This window comes from Furipterus horrens, unplaced genomic scaffold (assembly GCF_987537825.1).
Source record: "Furipterus horrens unplaced genomic scaffold, mFurHor1.1.pri manual_scaffold_3, whole genome shotgun sequence".
Classification (NCBI taxonomy): domain Eukaryota; kingdom Metazoa; phylum Chordata; class Mammalia; order Chiroptera; family Furipteridae; genus Furipterus; species Furipterus horrens.
This window is the reverse complement of record NW_028327173.1, coordinates 17757324-17779799: the sequence shown is the minus strand read 5'-3', so window position 1 is coordinate 17779799 and position 22476 is coordinate 17757324. Positions and strand designations below refer to the sequence as shown.

At 49.1% G+C, this 22476-nt stretch overlaps 1 protein-coding gene across 2 annotated transcripts; it reads right to left on the bottom strand.

Annotated features, from left to right (window-relative positions):
• Window positions 1-520: 520 nt before the first annotated feature.
• SMPDL3B (sphingomyelin phosphodiesterase acid like 3B) lies at window positions 521-20920 on the bottom strand. Of its 2 annotated transcripts, none has more exons than XM_090271512.1 (8): window positions 20594-20920; window positions 10804-11017; window positions 8281-8378; window positions 6230-6373; window positions 5051-5223; window positions 3750-3930; window positions 3531-3664; window positions 521-1102 (listed from the first exon to the last, which is right to left on the bottom strand). In XM_090271512.1, the coding sequence occupies exons 1-8, from the start codon at window positions 20691-20693 to the stop codon at window positions 737-739; spliced, it is 1410 nt and encodes a 469-aa protein (XP_090127638.1). In that variant the 5' UTR covers window positions 20694-20920; the 3' UTR covers window positions 521-736. The 2 variants fall into 2 exon arrangements, with proteins under 2 accessions (XP_090127638.1, XP_090127639.1); XM_090271513.1 differs by having other exon boundaries at window positions 10804-10960.
• Window positions 20921-22476: the final 1556 nt, after the last annotated feature.

The window sequence follows — 22476 nt, the reverse complement described above, 5'->3', positions numbered from 1 at the left end:
CACATCCCGCCCCGTCCGGGGAGGAGCGAGACACGCGGACCCCGCCTCTCCGCACCCGGCAAGGCTGCCCGGGCCCTGGCTCTGCAGCCTGCCAGGGATGCCCCACCCACGCCCGCTGAGCCCCGAGGACCACTAGCTCGGAAGGCAGGCCTCCCACCGTGCACTGCCCTTAGTCTAGCAGGCTTCTAATTGCCTTGTTTTGCATTTGAGCCTCCTGGAGGTCCACGGCAGCGAAAATGGCCTGGAGATTAGCGCCTAGGCTGAACAGCGACCTCTCACATTGCATTGTGGCAAAGCAAAACAGAAAGGCCTATTCTGATCCCCAATTGCGGGACTTCGCGAACTAAGTGTGCCTCTAGTTCGGGCTGTGTGCCAGGGGAGGGCGAGGGCACAGGATCAACAAGACGCATCTCCCTGGCGGCTCGTTTTACTCCCATTATCCGTGGAGGGACGTTCGATAACTGTGCAAGGGAGTTGCTTTAAACATTATTTACATATCGAAAGGATAATACACAAAAAATAAGATGCATAAAGAGCATTTTTTAAATATAAAACGTGAAACTTGGAAGAACTGTGTGGTAGGGTCTTCAGGCTACATTTCCTGATCTGGCTGTCCCATCCTCGTTCACTCTGGGGATGCCGGGAAACCTGGAAAAGTCCAACCTCAGTGAGTGACGCTGGCTCCAATCTACCCGGACTAAGGCGAGTCCAGAGATCCGGCTGGCGGCGCCCAAGGTCACCGCACGAGCAACGCGCGCAGGCCTAGCAGCGCCACCAGCTGAAGCAGGAGCCGGGGCTCCAGAGCAGTCCCGGGGGCACGCAGGCAGGCAGCATACGCATCGAAGGCCACCTCGCGCAGTGCGCACACATGCTCGTCGCGACAAGCCCCGCTGCAGACCTGCTTGTCATAGCTGACCGAATTGTAGACATAGTAGCGCTGCAGCGTCCCCTGGTCTCTGGCGATGCGGCCCAGCGCCGCGTGCATGGAGCTGGCGCTTGCATCGGGCACCCCGTAGGCCTCCGTCAGCCGGTACTCGAGCTCCCAGAGCGCCTCCCCCTGCGCGTTAGCCTGGCTCAGGTTCACGAAGTAAGTCACCATGTCCTGGAGAAGGGGCACGAGGCAAGCCGGCGGTGAGCAACTGCCTGGGTTCCCCCAACTCCCCGCCCCGAATCCTGCACCTCGCCTTTGCCCCCAGGTTCTGTATATCTGTAACAATGACCGCTATTAGTTAATAAGCATTTAATAATTACCAGTGGGGGTGGGGTGTGTGGGTGTGTGGGTGTGTGGGGGGGGAGACAGCTGATTGAATCTGATGAGGTAACTGCATTTATTACACCCATTTCACAGATGAGGAAACTGTCCTAAAGAGGTTAATTTCTTTGGCCAGGGGTTCAGTGGCCAAGGTGGGAGTGGAACCATATGGTTTGCCCCATGGCCTGTGCATTTTCTGTCCCGCAAGTTCCCGGGTACACAAGAAGATGCTCAGTAAATATTTACACAATGAATGGATAAAAAGCAACTTAAAAGAAGTAGGATGAGGTGCCTGGCTGAGAGAGGTTATAGAATTGTGGTTGATTGGAGGCTTGGGATACACCCAAGATCCCTAGGACTCAGGTGCATCTTCCAGACTGGAAACTATCTGCAAGGATTTATCTGTCCAACACTTTCCGCTTAAATTTGTGTACCTGCCTCAGGTCACTGGAAGGGGGTGGGTTAAGGGGAGCTGCATGTATGGATGGTAACTTCCTGCCATTTTATAGATAATGCAAGGGAGGCCCAAGGAGGTCAAAAAGCTGGTGAGTGGTAGAGCCAGGATTCAAACCCAGGTCTGTCTGATTCCTTCCCTGAGAAGGATATAAGGCATGTTGGTGGGGCCCTCTGAGCACCCATGGAGACAGGAGGTCATACTCTTAAAAATCCTCAGACATCTTCTCATCTCCATTGTCTCCAGAATCAGGGACCTGGGTTATCTCATCCAGTTCGTGGTTTTAAAGGGCCTTTCTGAATTGCCGGATTAAATCTCAATACCCACCTCTTCCTGGAGCTCCAACTTGAACACCCAGCTTCCTCCTCCCTCGGCATTTTCACTTGAATGCCATTTAGACATCCTGAAGTTAACAGGCCCAAAACGAGATTTCTGATATTCCCTCCAAAACCCGCTCCTCCCGCAGTGATCCCATTTCAATGGCAACTTCATCCTTCCAGGTTTTCAGACCAAAGACTGGGGTCCTCCTTGATTTTCTCTTTCTCTCACACTAGTCATCCAATCCACCAGCAAATCCTGTCTGCTTTGCCTTCAAAATACTTCCAGGATCTGGCACTTCTCATCACCCAACTGCTGCGGCCCTGGCTCACATCACCATCGCCTCTCAGTGGTTATTGTAATCACCTCCTAACTCATCCTCCTGTTTCCACCCTTGTCCCCTACAGCCTGTCCTCTGCACAGCAAGTGTGGTGATTTTGTAAATTTTATAAGTCAGAATATTAAATTCCACCCCAAACCTTCCAGATCCAAAGTCCTACTCATGGCCTATGTGATCTAACCTCGTCCTTCCCAGTGTCTCCTTGTGCCTTCCTCCATGGCCACACTGGCCTCCTTGCTCTTCTCTTAACACACCAGGCACATTTCCACCCCAGAGCCTTTGACTGGCTTCTGTGCCACCTTCCCGAGATGCTCACATGGCTCGCTCCCTCAGTTTACTAGGAATTGAAATGTCATCCTATCAGTGACCCTTTCCTGCCACACCTATCTAACAGCACACACACACACAATCTATAAACGCCACCATTTGCCTCTTCACTGTTCTCTTTTCTCCTTAGCTCTTATCTCATGTCATACTTGACTTATGTATCGGCTGTCTCCTGTAAGAATGTCAGCTCCAGGAAAACAGTGACTTTGTTTTTGTTCACTTATGTATCTCCAGAGCTTAGCACAGGACCTGGCACATGGCAGATAATTAATACATTTTGTTGAATAAATTAAGGAATAATATTTCTTTGTCATTTCAACAATCACAAGTACATCCCAGGAGGTGAGGGAGTGCTGGCTGAGTTAGGGACCTGCTTTGGCTGCAGCACAATCAATGTAGAGCAGACAGATGTGGGCCTGAGGGCACACTTGACTACCAGGCCAAGGAGATCCATTTTATCTTGGGGACACTGGGGAGCCATTGAAGGTTTATGATCAGGAGAGAGAGAAGTGCTTTAGAAAGATTAGTTCTTTCTGTAGTATGTAGCAGAGGAGCTACTGCAGGGCAGTACTGAAAGCAGAGAAATCAGGTAGGAGGCTGTGATGTGTTCCAGGGAAAAGGGAGGTACGAGGAAGAAGAAACGACTTGATTTGGTGGCAGGATCTGGAGATACCTTCAGGGCTCTGATCCTGAGCTCTATAAGGGTGGAAGCACCTTGACCTTTCTGAGGTTCAGTGGCCATCAGAGTGCAGATTAGCTGAGAAAGAGGGAATATGGTGATGCGTTCAGTTCCCTCCCCTCCCTCCTCCTCGAACCCCAGCAGACACAGGGCTCCTGACCTGCAGGCTCAGTGTGGCCCGGTCATATTCGAACACCCGGATGCCTGGATTGTTGGCCCCGTTGACTACTCCAGGTAATGTGGTTTTCCACGGGGTGACTCCGGGTGTCAGGAACATGACACTGATAGGAGCACCTTTTAGGAGAGAGACAACAGGACTGAGACAGGCTGACAAGAGAAGCAGGGAGGCAGGCTGGCAGGTGCCCTCCAGGCTGAGTACCTGCATTATCATAGAACATCCGAAAGCTGTCGGTGTGGTGGTGCCCGAAGAACTGCCCTGCGATGACCCGATGGTGCTTCTGGATCGCCTTCAGGTACTTCTCGTTGAAGACCTCCCGGAACCACGCCTTGTTCCGTGTCTTCTCAAAGAACCCCGGGGGCACGTGGCCAATAATGTACACCTGTGAGCAAAGGGAGCCAGGAGGGGCTCAGAGATGACCTCCCCGGCCCTTTAGTTCCACCTCTCAAAGCTTGCCCATCTCCCCAGAGCAAGCAGACAGGCTCCAATGTACTTTCTCCCGAAGTCCTCTGCTTTTGTTCTCCCGGGCAGATTCCAGTATTCCCTGTACCCAGTAATGAATGCGTACTTGCTTCCCCGCCCTCTGTGCCTTTGCCCATGCTGTGCCTGCCACCTAGAGTACCCTTCTCATTTCCACGTCTCTAAATCCCAGGCGGAGTTCAAAGGGCAATCCCTCATGAGACCTTGCTGATCCTCACATACAGGCCTCTTGGAGAACTCGGGCTCTGTAACTAAACCTGCCTTGAATGACTGTGTAGCACAGGCCGTGTGTTAATGCATGGCCATGTCTGACGTTCCTTGAGTCACTCAGCTAACTATACCTGGGCCCTCGGCCACCACTGCAAGAGGTAGCATGAGGGTGAGGGACGGGACAGCTAGGAGTGTGAACTTTGGGGTCAAACTACAGCTTGGACACCAGTGGTGTGTCACCTCTCTGAGCCTCAGTTTTTTTCATCAGGAATAGCACCTAACTGGTGGAGCTTTGAGAGTTAAATGAGATAACCCACAGTGAGTGCTCAGAAGCACCAGCCACAAGGTCCCTCTGAGATGTCCTATTGTTTAGTGCAGGGACTCAAGCAATTGAGACACAGGGCCAGTCCTTGGGGAGCTGCCAACCTGGCAGGTAGGTGGACACACCTCAAGGGCAGGGCACCCCCTGAGGTCCAGCCCACAGTGAGGGCTGCAGCATGGCGTGTGGCAGTAGCGGAAAGAGCACTGGACTTGCAGTCTGGAGACTGGGCTTCTGGTCTCGGCTCTACCACTTGTTGTGTGACCTGGGGTCATCATCACCCCTCGGGAGCCTCACAGCTGCAATGGGCTTTGGGGTCCCAGCCTCACAGGCTGTTCTGAGGATGGAAGAAGCCCCTCCTGGTGCTGGGCTGATGAAGACCCTCTCTGATGTACGCATCTAGAGAGAGAGAGCGGATGAATTTGCGCCGGGGCGGGAAACTTGTTCGGGAAGTGATTCCAGAGTGGGAGGGGGAAGAGGTAGGCGCCCTTACCATTTCCCCAGCTCTGGACGCATTGCTCAGCACATCTTCCAGCCACTGAAACTGCTGGCCAGGGTCAGCCATGCTGGCTGTCTGCTCATTGCTGCTGTAGTACAGATTGGTGTTGAGGACCACGATTCGCCCTGTCCTCCCCGGCCCTGGCAACTTCTCAGTGTAGAACGCACCTAGGACATCAAAGCCAGGGAAAATATGAAGGTGTCCTCTGCCTCTGACTAAACATACCTCGGCCCCCTTTACTGCACTCCCCCACCTTATCCCTCCCTTAACCCTCCCTTCCCATCTTTCCCATAAGAACATCAGGGGTTAAGACCAAAGGCTCTGGAGCCAAGCTGCCTAGATTCAAGTCTTGGCTCCATCACTTATTAGCTGTGCAACTTGGAAAAGTTACTTAACTTAGTATGTCTCAGTTTCCTCATCTGTATAATGGTGATAACAATGAAGTGTGTTTGCCCCTCCGCAAACACCATTAACTCTTCCCCACTCATCTCTGTGCCCTAGGAGCTGATCTCTGTGAACTAAGCCAATGGGCTTCTGGTTTATTGTGACCATTGGGGAGCCCCAGCAGCAGGGGACTGAGGAAAGGGAAGAGAGAGGGTCAGGGTTACCTTGGGCTGGCTGTGCCTTCGAATTAGTTGTCCTCAGCCAGGTGATTTTGTCCCCCAGGTGACATTTGGCAATGTCTAGAGACATTCTTTGGTTATCACAACTGGGGGTGTTGCTGGCATCTCGTGAGGTAAGGCCAGGCATGCTGCTGACCATCCTACAGCACACGGCACAGCTCCCATAGCCAAGGCTTAGCCGGCCCAGACTGTCAATAGTGACAAGGTCAAGAAACCCTGCTTGAACTGAATTGAAGGTCGCTGCTCTTTCCTAGGTTTTTTTGCAAGGAGTCTAGTAATGTGCTGAAGGTAGTGCTTGGAACACAGTAAATGCTCAATAAAAATTTACTTCGAATCCTCACTAGTGCCGTGGGGTTAGGAGCATGGGCATGGGAGTCAGCCCTGGATTCTGCTTCCAAGTCTGCCTCTTCTAAGCTGGGTGACCTTGGCCAAGTGACTTGGTATCTTTAAGCCTCAGTTTCCTTATCTATAAAATGGGGATGTTGTGAAGATGAATTAGAGCAGTCCTTGGCATGCAGTAAGTGTGTATAGTAGCAAATGGTATTAGTACCTTCATTGAAGAGAGCGATGGATTCATTACTGAGCCAGGGTCTCCACAGTTCTGCCACCTGATTGTAGATATTGTTGCTTCCTGCTGGCAACTGGTTTTTGGGGTGAAAGTCATGATTTCCCAAGGCAGCATATACTTTAGTATCTGGGGGGGGGGGGCAAGGAGAAATATAAGCATATATATGTGAAAGCACTTGGTGGAGTCGTCAGTCATTTTCAGTTGGCCAACAGTCATCAGGGCTAATGGGGAAGAGCGAAGAGGAAAAATCCACAGATGAGGAGAATACAGAGATACGCTGAAAAACTCATTTAATAGAATCTGACTGAACTTTGCTCAGACCTGGGAAGGAAGAGCAGTGAGTTCTCTGATCTTGGACCCTAATCCCATTCCCAGCAGAAAGTTTCCTGCTCAGAGAAGAAGCATCAGCTGATGAGGAGAAAGCTAGAAGATCTAAATAATCTTCAGAGCTGTTATCAGCCACTCGGTAATTTAGTGTCCCTTGTTTTTGTCAATTCCAGAGCCATCTTACTGTTAGGGAAGAGATCTGGTTCACTGTGGGAGGCGTTAGGAGTCTCACTAGCTCATGCATTGAGAGTACTTACTGAGCACCTAGTTTACGCCAACATGTAGACCTGGTACCAGGCACGCAGTGCCAGTCCCAGAGGCCTTGCTGTGCAGTGGGGTTGGCAGGTATTGAGTAATGAGAGGTGTGTGGGCTGTCACAACAAGGGAAGAGGCACCTGCTGTGGAAGTGTGTAACAGGGATGGGGGTGGAGGCAGGGGAGGCCTCCCTGAGGAAATGGCCTATGAATTGGCCCAAGAAGGGGAAAGGAGGGGAGCCCATCAGCCTCATTTTCTCCTTGTGAGTAGCTTTATTCACACTTTTATCACTGTGTCTGGCAGATAGTAGTTGCTCAATAAATATTGGACGACAAACAAAAAACTCCTCTGAGCTCAGGGCAGGGCTTCGCCCATATATGAGCTCAGCTCACCCCAGGGAAGGAAGGCTGGAGCCTCCAATTCCCAGCTGGGAAAATATCTCTGACAAACCCTTTGTCCTGTATAGCCTGCAAGGTCTGGGAATGCTGAAAGCTCTGCCAAAGGAGCAGGTTGTCCAATCTCCACCAGGAATTGTTCACACAGCAGGAAGCCATCCGTGTAACTGCCTGGAAAAACCTCACCTCTCTAAAGTAAATGCCGGCAGCCATTAAAGATCCAGGTAAGAAAAACCACAAATTGCTGGAATCTCAAGGGCAGATGAGAAGGGAGAGATTCTTTCCTGCTTTTTGCTGCTTCTGTGCCAGGCACTGTTAGACAGTCCTTACGTGCTAGATGCGGTCACGACCTGGCATCCAGTTCACCGCCAAGTCCCCTACCCCTGGACTTGTATCTTCCATAGTAGATACTCAATAAATATTTGCTGACTGACTAAATGAGTGGTTGGATTTCCTTATTTAATCCTCACAGCAACCTGCTGGGCAGGTGCCAGTATTCACTCACAGCCCATTCTCCCTGTCATAGCCCATGGGCTGCAGCCATAATCACTCACAATCCCCTTGGGATCTCCCAAGCTCTGAAGGAGGGTCTGGGAAGCACCAAGAAATAGCGCCTTGGCTGAAAATCAGCATCCCCCAGAAGTCCTAGCAGCTGGGATAGTTTGAGGGTCCTGGCTGGCAACTCCGGGGCCACAACAGGGCACAGGCCTATGGACAAGCCCACATGAGACTTCCCTAGGGATGAAGCCTGTGTATAACCTGTAGATGCCTTGAGAAGGAGCAGTGAGTCTGGTGTTAGGCAGGGCAGAAGGCAGTGAAATATCAGGCATTCCCATGAACAGGTTCTGTGCGTAGCCAGTGAGCTCTCATGTTCCTTGCAGGGTTGTTGAAAGGTGAGAAAAATGGCTGTGAAGTTCCTGTCACAGCGCCTTTACCACAGCCACTGTTGTCAATGGATGAAGGCCATTCCTCTGCGTCTCGCTGCTATTGTCCCATGGTGCCAGGCACCCCCTGAGGTCCAGGAAGTGCTGTGGGGGACTGATGGCAGGGTCTTACCTGGAAAGACCTCTCTGATGAGCTTGGTCAGATGTTCCACAATGTCCAGCACGGCCGCCTCTCCCAGCGACTCGTTGGGCACATGAGGCGTGTCATCTCTGCAAAACATCGCCAGGCCAGTTGGGTGCTGGCAGCTCAGGATGGGGAACAAGAAAGGGGGGGGCTCTGCTGTGAAAAAAGAGGCTGTGGAACTGGGCCTCAGCTGTCCACTGAGAGGTACGGCCAGGTTAAAGTTGGGTGTCACACAGGACAGAGTTCAAACCCGGGCTGTGCCATGGACCTGCTGTGGGTCCCTGGGCTGGGTGTTTAACCTCTCTGAGCCCTCATTATTTCATCTGTAAAATAGAGATAATAATGGTACCCACTTAAAGAGAATGTGTGGACTTCAATAAAAGGGAAGTTTTAATATATATATGAAACGTAGAAGAGTCGCTGTTAGGATGTAAGTAATACTATTATTTAGAAGGGAGCGCTAGGGTTCCAGCTCAGGGTGGAGAAGCTGTCTGCGTTCTGCCCCTTTCTCCAAGGTTTCTAAGAAGTCTGGAGCTGGCTTCAGAGCAGAGAATTCAGATCGACTCTATAGCAGAATCTGGACCTGACTTGGGACCATTTAGTGGTGCCCCCACCCTCCCCATTTGCCTGACCTCAATTGCTGTATCCCTCTTAGAAATGCACAGTGAGGTGGCAGGGCAGGGGAGGAGAATGGGGGAAGGTGAAGTTTGGAGTAGGAGCCCCAACAAGCTACAGCCTTAGGGAGGGCTGGACCCCACAGGGCAAGGCAGCTCCACCCATGCTCTCCCTGGGAAGTTAATTAACTTGATAGCACTGACGCTGCTGCCAGCAGCTCACCCGAGCCCGCTTTGTGCCAGCTACTTTCTGTGCGCTGTGCCCATATCCACTAACTTATTCTTCATAATATCCCCACAACCATAGGTTCTATTCTTGTTCCCATCTGGCAGATAAAGAAACCAAGGTACAGAAAGGGGAGGAATTCTGCTTAAATGTACACTACTAGAACGTGGTAGAGTAAGGATTTGAACCCAGGCAGCTTCAGAGTCTGAGCTCACACCCATTCCATCCTACTGTGCTTCTGATCCCCTCCCTGGGACAGCAAGAGGAGCCTTGTAGCCCTGAGCTCCCTGGGGGCAAGCCAGAAATTCAGACATTAGAACAAAATTCCTTTTTTTTTCTAGTTCGGAGGATCTAAGTCTGTCTGATAGAAAACACATCCAATATCTACATGTTATTCCCCAAAGAGGCTGAAACTCTCCCTGGGAAGTCAAATTTCTTAGATTGAAGATTTATTAGAAGTTCGAAAGGTCGTCTCATCCGATGTCATACATCTCTGCAAGGTCCCAGAGATTACCCAGAAAATCATGTTTCTGTGAAAGGATCATGAATTTCACAAAGCAGTCACCTTTCACAAAGGGGTCACATCTTTTAGAATGTCACACCTTTCTCCAAGGGCCCCTCCCTGGAGAGTTCAGAGGCTCCCCAAGCAAGAGCCTTGTCAGGAGCAGGAGTCCACAGTCACAGCCTAAAGGTCACACTCATCTTAGGTTAATGTACGAGCCCAGAGAAACCTGAGACACTATCACATTTCTTAAGTGTCCAGCTTCATCCCTCTCTGCTGGGTCCCTCTGAGGTGATTCCTAGTCACTCCCATGACACACCGAGGGGCCATCATGGGTTGAATCCTGCCTTTTGAGGTATCCATTGAGGCCGGAAGAGGGAGCAAGAAGTCTGAGCTCCTGCCAGCCTTCCTCACCAGCTCCCTGGTTTGCCACTTCTTACAGGAAGTCCTCCCCAGTCCTGCCAGATGGAGTCAGGTGCTCTCTCTCATCTCTGGGATATAATAACAGTCAGTGGGCTTCTCTGCATCACCCACAAGACCATGAGCTCCTTGAAGGCGATTTGGGGTCTACATCATCTCAGTTCCCATTGCCTGCCCTTGGTTGCCTCCTCCCTCCAGAAGGAGCCGAGTGAGGAGGACTGCAGATGCTGAGCGCAGATGAGGAACTTACTCTCAGGGATGGGAAACAGAAATGGAGTCCCTGTGGCTGAGCAGAAATCACCCTTCAAGCTCCCTTCACACAGGGCGGTGCTCTGACCAGTGAGAGCGTCCTCAGGCCTGGATGGCGCAAGGTTGACCAGCAGCTGACCAGGACATGTGGTCCCAATGCCAGACTACTTTCAGCCCTCCTACCTTCTCCCAGCCCTGCATTTGGATCCCTAGGGCTTGCAGTGCCTACACCTCAGTGGGAGTGGCTGCAATATTCACCCCCCAAACTTAAAATTTGGGAGTTCTCCACATGCCTAGTCATGCCATGACCTTGTCCCCAGCCTCAGTGAGAGCTGCATTCCGCTGAGGCCGGGAGACACGGAGGTCGAGGGCACAGACTTTGGCATCAGCCACATCCAGGGTCCCTTTGAGTTCCAAGTGAGGACTAAGGGAGACAGTGCAGGATGGTGCCTGGCACACGGCAGAAATTCAGGGAAGTATAGCTGTGTGACGGCACTCACCCTGTCCAGAGGATGAAGTCTGGCTCCGGCTCGATCTCCTTCATGGCGTAGATGCTGGAGTTGATGAGGACCCAGGGGGAATCACACAGGTAGTCCCCCCAGGGGCCCGAGTTGGGCACCGCCTGGGAGCCGGCCGATGGGCATACCTGGAAGGGGTCTGCGGATACCCTGTAATCAGGGTCAAGGTGCAGATCAGAGATGTGCCAGAACTTCCCTGCAAGGGAAAGGAGACCCTCCTCAATGCTGGGCCCTCCCTGAGCCCGGATGGGGAGGCAGTCTGGGGAACCCTGGGCTGGAGGAGTGGGGAGGTTGCACAGATTTGAAAGAGTCCAGAGAAAATGGACCAGGATATTTGCCCAGGGAGGCACTGAGTGAAGCAGAGCACAGGCTTAGCTCTCTCCGTCAGTAGCCCGGGACCTTTGACAAGGCCTTTTCCGCCCCCCCACCTCAGCGTCCCCAGCAGCAGTAAGAGGGGTTGGGCTGAAGCGTGACCCTCAAGAAGCCTTTGGGAGCGCTAAGAGAAGTGCTTGTCTTAAAGCAAAGGTGGGAGAGGGTCAGGGTTGAGCACTCAGGCTCTAGAGCCACACACTAGCTGTGTGACCTTGGGCAAGTTGCCTCACCTCTCTGAGTCCATAATTAGAGCCATATTTTATCATGCTCGAGGGAAATACATACAAAAATCTGCTCTGAGAGAAGGCTTACACACCAAATGTAAGATCTGGCTAATTAATACCATCAAAAACCTGGGGAATAAGTGTGGAAATAGAGTTTAAAAATGCTAGACCAGAAAAGATGGAACGTAATTTCAGATTGGGCGGAATCTCTCATGTGGACGTACTTAGTGATTCCAGACGCAGGGTGGTCACTCAAGCAGCTGGCAGTGGTCCTGTTAGCTGAAGTGGTGGACTCAGGTCCAAACCAAGGGAGGGTGAAATGCCCCAAATCTCTTCGTGTCATAGAGAGGAGGGAAGCCAAAGAAACAGGCCACGTGGAGTGGATTCATCATCTGTACCCAGCACAGAGCCTGATGTACCTAGTTTCACTGACGTTTATTAAAGAGGGTTGAAAGGCCTCTGCCCTAAATCCTGTGTTTCTGGGTAAAACAAGGGTGAGGCCTGGGATTTCCTCACCCTCCACCATTGCTGTCACTTCCACTTCTGCCTTCATTTCCTGTGTCACTCAGAGCCAACAGTCAATACCTGCCCAACCTCAGGAAACCAGGCCTGGGCCTGGGCGTTCAGCTTCTGCTGTTTTCAGGGTTGGATAGCCAAGGCACCACCCAAGCCACAGGACATTCAGTGTGGCTCCAGGACAGGCTGGAACTGAAGCCTCGCCCTGATCCTCACTTCTTGACTTTTCCTCCCAGATGCTTCTGAGCTTTTGCCTACCTCTCTGGATCTAAACCTGGTCTCAAGAAAAAAGCAGAAACTTGTTCACGTTAAACTGCAAATGACTGACCGAGCAAATCTTTACCTCTCCCAAGGTCGTTAGTCATCCTCACCACAGCCCTGGGTATGTTATCGATCATGATCCCCACTTTGCCAATAAGAAAGCTGAGGTCAAAGGTCAACATGCCTGAGATCACCTGGAAGATGGTGGGGGTGGGGTTCTATGGCTCCCCATCCTCTCCCAGGAAGATATGATGCTAAGGTGAGAACACCAGTAACTTTTTACTTTAGATGTGACTTTTTAAAAATTGATTTTAGAGAGAGAGGAAGGGAGACAGAGAGATAAAGAAAGGTCAGTTTGTTGTTTCATTTATTTATGCATTCATTGGATGGATTCTTCTTTGTGTCCTGACCGGGGATAGAACCCGCAACCCTGGTGTATTGGGTTGATGCTCTAGCTGACTGAGCTACCTGGCCAGGGTTTAGAAAGGTCTTCTTGTAGACAGTCTATGCCTGCATTTTTATTTTTTACCAAAACCGAGAAACTTTGTTTATAATGGGAAGAATTTTAAATTTTCACACAAATTGTGATCGCTAATATATTTATTTTACATCTAGGGGACAAGATCCTAAACCCAAGGAAAGAAGCTAACTGCCCCATTTCTACTAGTAAATGAACAGAGTTGGTGGCTTTCCCAAGCCCCCGCACTGGGACTCTGAGTGGGCCACTGCCGCTTCCAAGCCTGAGTTGAGAGCAGGCTGACCAGGCTGGCATCCTGAGCAGCCCTCCGCCCTCCTCGCTAAAGACGATGGCCGGGACCACTCCCCTGCCTCAAGCAGGCTCTTTCCCAACTAACCACAAACATTGAGCAGTTCTGCCCTTAGAAGTCATCCCTCGAAATATTCAATTAACATTTCAGCACTTCAGAAACTCCTTGTCTGCTGATGGAGGCTCAAGTGTCAGCTATCAGTTTCCCTCTTCTGGCAAGTTCTGGTCTAGTCAATGTGTAGACCTGAAACTGCTTCCAGCTTCTCCTGGCAAGTCCTGTGACCTGTCTGCATGTGTCTGAAGGCCTGACTCCAGGGGAGGCCAGGATAGTAGAAAGAATGGCAGAGAGCACTTTCACCAAGCAGGGGCTCCACCTCCTTGGGCTCCAGTCTACTCATTATGGAGGGGGCTCATAGAGGCCTCAGCTGGTGCTCAGCCCAGTTCACCCCAGTCATTCTCCTCACAAGGCCTCTTTGCTGGCTCCTCCACTGCCTTCCTCAGTCCTCCCCAGGTCATCACATGGCTGCTTTCTCTTCCTCATTCAGGCTTTAGCCCAAAGGTCACCTCCTCAGAGAAGCCTTCCATGACTACCTTTTCTCAAGTGTCACTCCCCCCAACCATCTGGTTACTAACTCTTGCCTCCCTCAGTTTTATTTTCTTCAGGACACTCTCAGGGGTGAAATCATCTAGTTGGCTTTTTTATTGTCCATCTTCCTTGTCTACAGTGTCAGTTGCATAAGGACATGGACACAAAGCCTATCTTGTTGATCTCTATCTAGGATGCAAGTGCCTAGAATGTGGAAGATGCCCGAATATACTCATATATTCAATGAATGAGCAAGCTTGTGAGGAGGAGGCTTAGCACTCAAAGAAGGTTGGCTAGGTGCCCTTTACCTGCTTGTCTCATTTCACCCTTGCAGCCATTCTGTGGGGTGGGATTCTTTTTTTTTTTTTTTAAGGTTTTGTTTATTTTTAGAGAGGAGAAGGGAGGGAGAAAGAGAGGTAGAGAAACATCAATGTGTGGTTGCCTCTCACACGCTCCCAACTGGGGACCTGGCACCAACCCAGGCACGTGCCCTGACTGGGAATCAAAACGGTCATCCTTTGGTTCGTAGGCCGACGCTCAATTCACTGAGCCACACCAGCCAGGGCTGAGGTGGGATTCTTATGCCCATTTACCAGATGAGGAAACTGAGGCTCAAACCCAGACCTCTCTCTGACTCCAAAGCTGAGACACAATGTTGACTAGAGCCCCTAGAGCCCCCAGAAGGTGGCTTTTATAATACACATGTTACCCATAAAAGAAAGGGAGCCACAGGTGTCTGTGGAAATCATCACAGGCTATGAGGAATTAAGCTTTAATTGCCATGTCATGGAGAAGGGAGTGGGCACAAGAACCGTGGATAGGGAGACAGGTGATCTGGTTTCTAATCCAGGCTCTTTCACCTGTTGGCTGAGGACTCTGGGCAAGGGGTTGCGTTGCTGAGCCTGAAGGTGTTCGACACCTGGCCTGAGCATCAAATAAGACAGTGAAGGAGAAAGGGCTTGTAGAAAAGAATCTCACTACACCACTGTCCCTGGCAATTGCCCTGGGGCAGGAGTGAGCCTGGGAGAGCGCGGGCAGTTGGGCACTTTCACACTTCAACTTTTAGACTAGAGTTTCTCAAACTTTACTGTGCAGACCCCTCACCTGGGGATCTCATTAAAATTAAGAAGCTTTATATATTCATACTGCTGGGATCTTTTAAAGTAAGAAGTGTTCATATATTTCTTGAGTTTTAAGAAAAGGTAGCCCTGGCTTGTGTGGCTCAGCGGACTGAGCACAGGCCTGCAAACCAGAGGATTGCCAGTTCGATTCCTGGGCAGGGCACATGCCTGGGTTGCCGGCTAGGTCCCCAGTTGGGGGCATGAGAAAGGCAACCACACATTGATGTTTCTCTCCCTTTCTCCCTCACATCCCCTTTCTCTAAAAATAAATACATAAAATCTTAAAATAAAAGGTATACTAAGCTGTCGTCGTTATTCACGAATTATTGAAAATATGAATAAATTTGGTATCAAGTAAAATGACTAGTTGAGTAGTTGAAGACATAGACCTGGGTGGAATTCAAGCCCCACCACCCACTAGCTGTGTGAACATGAGCGACTTGCTCTGTGCCTCTGCTTTTCTTGTCTGTAAAATGGGACAACAGCACCCCCTGCCTCTCCAGGTCAGTGTGAGGGTTGAAACGAGACAATATGAGATAATAAGAAAACAGCAACGCAAAGCAGTAGTTAACTTTAATTTGGTCCCTGGGAGATCCTGCAAGTCCCCCTTTGACCACAGGAGGGAGATGGGACCTGGAGGAGTGACTGCATCCTTCCCCTGCCTGTCCCAATGTCCCCCCTCAGCTGCCATCCTCTGCAGATAAGGTGCAGATCCAGGGACAGAAAATGTGAATCAGAACAATGTGAAGACAGATCCTGTCTCCTTCTAGATGACTTTTGTCCAGTACAGGGCTGGTGGGCACAGCGCACCTCTAGTCTTAATTTTGACAGCTCAGCTCTGCTCCCTGTACCTGGGCAGGCAAAGGAGTCTGTTGGCCTTCCTCCTTCTTCACAAAAGGGGTCACTGGGCCTCCTCATCCATTGGGTGTGACAGACACAGGGCCCAGGGCCTAGTAGCTTTGTAAGGCCCATGGAAATGCCTGAGACCTGAAAAAAATGCTTTGGCTCCAAAGTTTAGAGGGGAAAAAAAAAAGCCATCAAAATCAATAAATCATTTCAAAAGCAATATTAAATATTAAAAATTTAATTAGAAGTTCTCTATAATGTGATATCCTTTTACTATGGTTTGTGATGGGATGGGGGACTCACAAAAATCATTCCTAGAGCCCAAGAAGATCTTAAACTGGCCAAAAGGTAAGTTTGCTTATGGTCAGAGACAAGAAAAGGAAGGCAGGAAGACACCTGCCATTTATTTAGCACCTAATGAATGCCAGATGCTGTGCCAGACTAGCCATGTGGCCTCAGGACACAATTATGAAATACATTCTATTACAGTAACCATTTTACAGATGAGGAAACTGAGCTAGTTAGCAGCAGACATGTGATTCAAATAGAACAGAAATGATCATGGTGCACTTTATCACTAGCTAATAGTGTGACCTTGGGCATTTTTTAAAATGGTCCCTTAAACTTTTAGAGCTTTACCGTGTACATGCGTGACCTCACTTAACTGTCACATTTAATGTCTCCTCTGCTATTATCCCTATTTTATAGATGGTCCAATAGAGACCCAAGGTCATATAGACAGTAAAAGGTTAAGACCTAGGTTTTTTGGCTTGAGGCAGTGGGTTGTTTTTCAAAGAGCATGCATGAAATTTGGAATCAGGAAAATCTTGTTTTAAATCCTGGTTCCTCCACATAGGCAGTGGCAACCTGAACAAGGTTTTCCCAGTTGAGCCTCAGTTTCCTTGGCTGTAAAGTGGGGATAACCATGTCAGTAGCAGAGGGGTGGATGTGTGGATGAAAGGAGAAATCTCATATGGAGCACCTGGCAGCAGGCTGGACAAGCCAGCAGAAATGCTCATTCCCTTGCCCACTCTGTCCCTCAGGCCTCAAGTTTTCTTCTCTGATGCCTTCGCTTCAAGTGTGATTTGAAAGGCTAACACAGGTTATCTGAAGACCCTGCCAGTTCTAACACTGTGATTCCATGACTTCGTTATGTGTATAACAGAGACCACCAGACGACCTCTATCCTATTTCAGTCCTTTGTTTTTGACGCTAAGCAATAACCCTAAACACTTCCATTGTTATTCCTCCCCTGTTAACTAAGGCCCTCCAAAACAGGGGGTTCTCTTTTAAATTCAGTACTTACTGGCCCCTTGCTTTAATACATGGATTGCCCTTTCCTCACAACAGCCCCATTCTTGAGAGAAATGTTTTTCTACCATGCTGACCCACACTGAAAAAAAACTTGTCTGTTTCTGGGCAGTTAGAAGCCGAAGGACAATGCAGTGTTGCGTAGGGTATGTGTGGGAGGAGAGAAGCCAGCAAGTCGGCGTCCGGTAGAAACCCCACAGTTTTATGCAAAGCAGGGCTTATTGCTCTCTGATTGGGTACCTCAAAGTTCTCTCGCACTTCTGGCCCCGACTGGTGTGCCTCGGTGGATTGAACCCCAAGCCTGTGAACCAAAAGGTCACTGTTTCAATTCCTGGTCAGGGCACATGCCTGGGTTGTGGGCCAGGCCCCTGGTTGGGGGCGTGTGAGAGACAATGATCCGTGTATCTCTCACACGTCAATGTTTCTCTCCCTTTTTCTCTCTCCCTTCCTCTCTCTACAATTAAAATATTTAAAAATAAATAAATAAAACTAATTTTAAAAAAGTTCTCTTGCACTTCTAAAAGAGACTCAGATCCTGTAACAACTTAGAGATGTTGTTGAATTCTTTTCAAATTTAATTTTGTTTTTAAATTACAGATGTATATATTCCAGAAAGTTTGAGGGAGAAAAAATAGTTCCTATAAAAACCATCATCCCTAGAGATGACATGAAGGGCATAATGCAAAAGGCAGCTGAGTGCTGTGAAGATTAATAAACAGAAACCCGGTCTAAATTGGAGTTGGGAGGGCCTGCACGGGGCGCTCTCAAACCTAACACTCACAGCCAATTACGCGGAAACAGGAAGAGACCTACTTTCCATCTCCGACAGGAAGATGTTTTTCTACTCTGCTACTCGCGCAGGAAAAAGGAGGATCTTTTTCTTGCCTGGCAACCACTCAGCCAATGAAAAGCCACTACACGTCGACCACCGGGTTCCTGTCATGGACTCCTTGTTGACAGCAGCCTCCCTGAAATCCTTCTTTCCTCTGTGCAAGCGCGCTTCCTGCGCTCGGCTCTCTGGACTTGCTGGGTTCACCGTTAGACCACACGTCCCGAATAAACCTACGTTGCTGGAGAAATATCTGGCAGGCTCTTTGTTTAAGGTCGGTAGTACAGACTTGGTGCTGCCACTTCCTAGCGGTGGAATCTCGGGCAACTGTTGTGTGTCCGAGTCTCATTTTCCTCATCTGCGAAATGGATGTAGTGGTAATAGGAACCACTTTACCGGGACTAGAAAAATCAAGTGAGGTTTTTATTTCATGTTTCAAATAAGCTTGAAAAATAGAGCATATATCAAGCACCTAGCACAAGCATGGCCCATCACGACCGCTCGGTAAACAAATGTTAGCTCTTCGTGGCTATTTTCCTTAGTGTTTGTTTGTTTGTACATAACATTATTTTAAAACAGATTGAAATTGGACAGCCTGAGTTCAGGTCCAGACTCAGGCATGAACTAGATGTACAACCTTGGTTAGTTACTTCTCTAAAGGCTGTTTCCTCGATAATTCCTGCTTTACAAGGCTGTTGTGAGGGTATCGTAAAATTTTCAGCAGTATGAGGCATATAATAAGTATTTAATAAATATTACTTATTGTTTTCAATTTTGCTGTATTGTCTTGAATCTCTTCCAGGAAGAGATTTGACCATAATCGATTTAGCTAGTTCATTATTGTTGTTGGCATTGTAAACAATATTGCAACGTCATCTTAATGCATTTTGGAGGGAGGAGAGATTCTTTTTAACCACCAAGAGCCAGTGCTGAGGGATTTGCCCATTGACATTTGGATTTCTAAGAAAACATATTTAAAAGTTAGAGAGTACCCTGACAGGTGTGGCTCAGTAGGTTGGGCATCCTCCTGCAAACTGAAAGGTCCCTGGTTCAATTCCCGGGAAGGGCATACACCTGGGCTGTGGGCCAGGTTCGGGGTTGGGGCGTGTATGAGAGGCACCCAATCGCTGTTCCTCTCACACATCAATGTTTCTCTTCCTCTCTTTCTCCCTGCCTAACCCCTCTCTCTAAAAATAAATAAATAAAATCTTATAAGTGAGAGAGTGAGGGAGTGGAAGAATCTTGCAATCATTCCCTGGCAGGGCTCTGAGTCCCCCAGAGGGAAGCAGGGTGTTTGCCTCCCCATGGAAGGAGCACACATCCTATCAGGGCTTGTCCCAGAGACATTTCCACCTTTAAGTCGCAGCTTTTGAATCTGAGTCCTTCCCAGGCATTTCGCTCTGGTCTCCTGTCCCCGCCTCTCACCTCCTCCTCACTGAGATGCCTGGCCGCATTGGCAGAGCACTTTGCCAAGGCTCCCAGCTGCTCCTGAGTTGGGTCTGAGAAATGGATGACCGGAGGACAGACCAGGACTGAGTTCCAAAGGGACAAGGAATGAGCTGGATCATCTCTAAGATTCCATTCAAAGGACTCCGGAGAAGGGCAATCTAGAATCCTAAAGAAAACTACAGGTGCAGCCCTCTCACTGACTCCCCTCTAACTGAGTGGAAACCGAACCCTCCAACAGGCATCTGGGACTGGACGTATCCCAAATCAAACTGCTAGCTCCTCCTTCCGCATCTCAGCAAATGACAACCTTGTCCTTCCAGTAGCTGGGACTAAACCTTGGGACACCCTGGAGTCCTCCTCTCTCACTCCCACCATCTGTCAACAAGTCTTGTTCAGAGTCAGACCTTCTGATCTTACTGGCCCAGGCCGAGCTGCCATGTTCTCTCAGGATGATGGCAATAGTTCCCCCAACCGCGCCCCCGCCCCCCTTGTTTGGCTGCTTCTTTAGTGGGGTGACCAGCTGTCCAAGTTTGCACAGGACTTCGGGAGCGTCCAAAGCACCAAACTTTAAGTGCTAAAATGAGAAAAGTCTCAGGCAAATGGACACAAGTTTGTTCCCCTGCCTCTTCTCACTACAACAGCCGAGTTTCCTTTTAAATATATGCATGTCCGATCCCATCACAGCTCTGCCAAAACCTTCTGATGATGTCCCATTTCACTCTGACTCAAATTGTCTACAAGTTTATACATGAGCTGGTGCCAGCCTCCTGTCCCACCCCTGTGGCCCTCTGACCTCTACCACCTGCCTTGCCCACTCTGCTCCAGCCATGCTCATCCTCACACACATCACCTGTGCATCCAGCTCGGGGCCTTGCACTTTCCATCCTTTCTTACTGGAATGTTCTCCAAGTGTGCACATGGCTCTCCCTCCCTGCCTCAGGTCTTTGCTCAGATGTCACTTTATTAGACAGCTCTTCTCTGGCCACACCTCCCCTTCCTCCCTTTCTTTATTCTGCTTTATTCTTTTCCACAACACTTGTTGTCTCCTGGAATACTGTGTATTTACCTGTGTCTTTTGGTTTGTTTCTTCTCAGGTGAAGGAAGGCCTCAGGAGGACAGGGGCTTTGTTTGTTTTCTTTTCAGGTTCCTGGAATAGCTCATGGTACATAGAAGGCCCTCAACTAATATTTGCTGAATGGATTCACGAATCTTCCTGCCACCTTTTCCCTCTACCAGCTGGCTGGCTCTTATGTCTCAACACCTCTTAGCAAAGTCATTGTCCCTCTCCTGGCCATCTGTCACCTCCACTCACAATCTTTAGGCTCAGACAGCACTCCTACCGCCTACTAACTCTCTCACCTGGCCTCCATGCACAGCTCCTGCCTTGCTATTTTCAGGAGCACTACAAGCTTTCTATGAGCAGCTTCCAGCAACCTTGATCCTGAGTTCATAGTACAAAACAAAGACATCATAGGCATTTGCAGCACCTACCTGGTTCAGCCCTGGCGACTTCCCAGTGGGCCAGTAAAATCAGCAGCCTGAGCAGCCTCATCCTTGGGGCTCGCCTCACAGGAGACATGGGGTTCTCCATGAGCTACTGTTCACGCCAAAGGCTTCCTCTAACTGGGTCTTGGTGGTCACTTGCCTGAGGAGAGCTTCCTGTGTGGTTTTCTGGTGTTCACAGGCATGTAAGTCATTTAAAGCATCTTGCAGGGTGTGAGCTGGTTTTGCCGAGTTGACGCACCAGATAGGCCTTTGGACTCTGAGTTAGAAGGTTGCACCTGTCCTTTATTGGTGTGGCTCAGTGGGTTGGGCATCATCCCTGCAAAGCAAAAGGTTGCTGGTTTGATTACCAGTCAGGGCACATACCTGGGCTGCAGGCCAGGCCCCCCACTGGGGGCTTGTTCAGGAGGCAACTGGTGGTGGATGTTTCTCACACATTTTGTTTCTCTCCTTCTTCTCCTTTCTCCTCTCTCTAAAAATAAATAAAAAAAATTCTTAAATAGAAAGAAAGAAAGAAAGGAAGGAAGGAAGGAAGGAAGGAAGGAAGGAAGGAAGGAAGGAAGGAAGAAAGAAAACAGCACCTGTCATGCCTGTTTCTCAGACCATGTCAGTCCAGCCAGCAACTGGATTCTTCAGGGAACTCACCCACCCCCAGTCACTGAGAGGCAAATGCCATTAACTCTTGGAGTTTTTGTGCTGCCTCACCCAGCAGAACAAGCCCGTATAACATGACTGGTCTTGCCATCAAAGGAGCTTAGCTACTTGTTGGGGCTGGAGCTCCTCAACCACAAACGAACCAAGACTGAGAGTCATTCATTCATTTATTCATGCTGGGAGCCACATCCCAGGGAGTCGAAGGCCACCCACCTCTGCCCTCAAGATAGGGAGGTATTAGATTTATCAAAGTGGTCACTTAATAAGTGGTATGAGTCTAATCATTGGGATGCACACCTGAAACTAATATAATATTGTATGTGAGCTGTAATTGAAAAATAAAAAATGATTTAAATAAAAAAATGGAAGTAAATAAATAGAAGTAGAGAATAGTGTAATGAACCCCAGAGGACCCATCCACTAGCTACAGCAAGTATGAATTTACAGCCGATCTTACTTTCTCTATGCCCAACCCATTGGATTATTTTAAAGCAAATTCCAGAGATCATATTACTTTGCCAATAAACACTTTAGTATATATCTCTAAAAGATAAGGACTCCTTTTTTCCTAATACAATGATAACACACATCAGATCTAAAGAAATAATAGTAATTCCTGTTATTAGGTAGATATGTGTGGTTAATGTTTACATTTTTTTGATGATTTCATAATTATTTTTAAAGCTGGTTTATTCAAATCAAGATTCAAACCAGATCCACACATCACATTTGGTTGGTGTGTCTCTTGAGTCTCTCATAATTTGTAGACCTCTCCCCTCGACCTTTTTTTCTTTGCTCTTTGCCAAAGGAACCAGGTCTGTCCTATGAAATTTCCCACATTCTAGAGGATTTGGCTGATTGCTTCTTGGTGGTGTCATTTAACATGTTCTGCTGTCCCCCACATTTCCTGTAAGGTGGTAGTAAGAGCTAAAGGTTTGATGACATCCAGGTTTGATTTTTTTTGTCAAGAAGACTTCTCAGGTGGTCTTGTGCCCTTTCTGTGACATTGTATCACCAAGCATGTACTTGTATGGTTTGTCCTAATGTACAGTTGGAGTTGCCTAGAAGAAGGGGAAATGGGGGGGGGGGGTGTCCCAAACAGAAGGAGCAACCCTTGCTAAGACAGAGATGCTGAAATGTCCCAAGGAGCTGTGTTGTGTGGATCGGGGTGTGGGGTTCTGAGCCAGGGAAGCAGGTAGAAGCCAGGCCATGCTCAG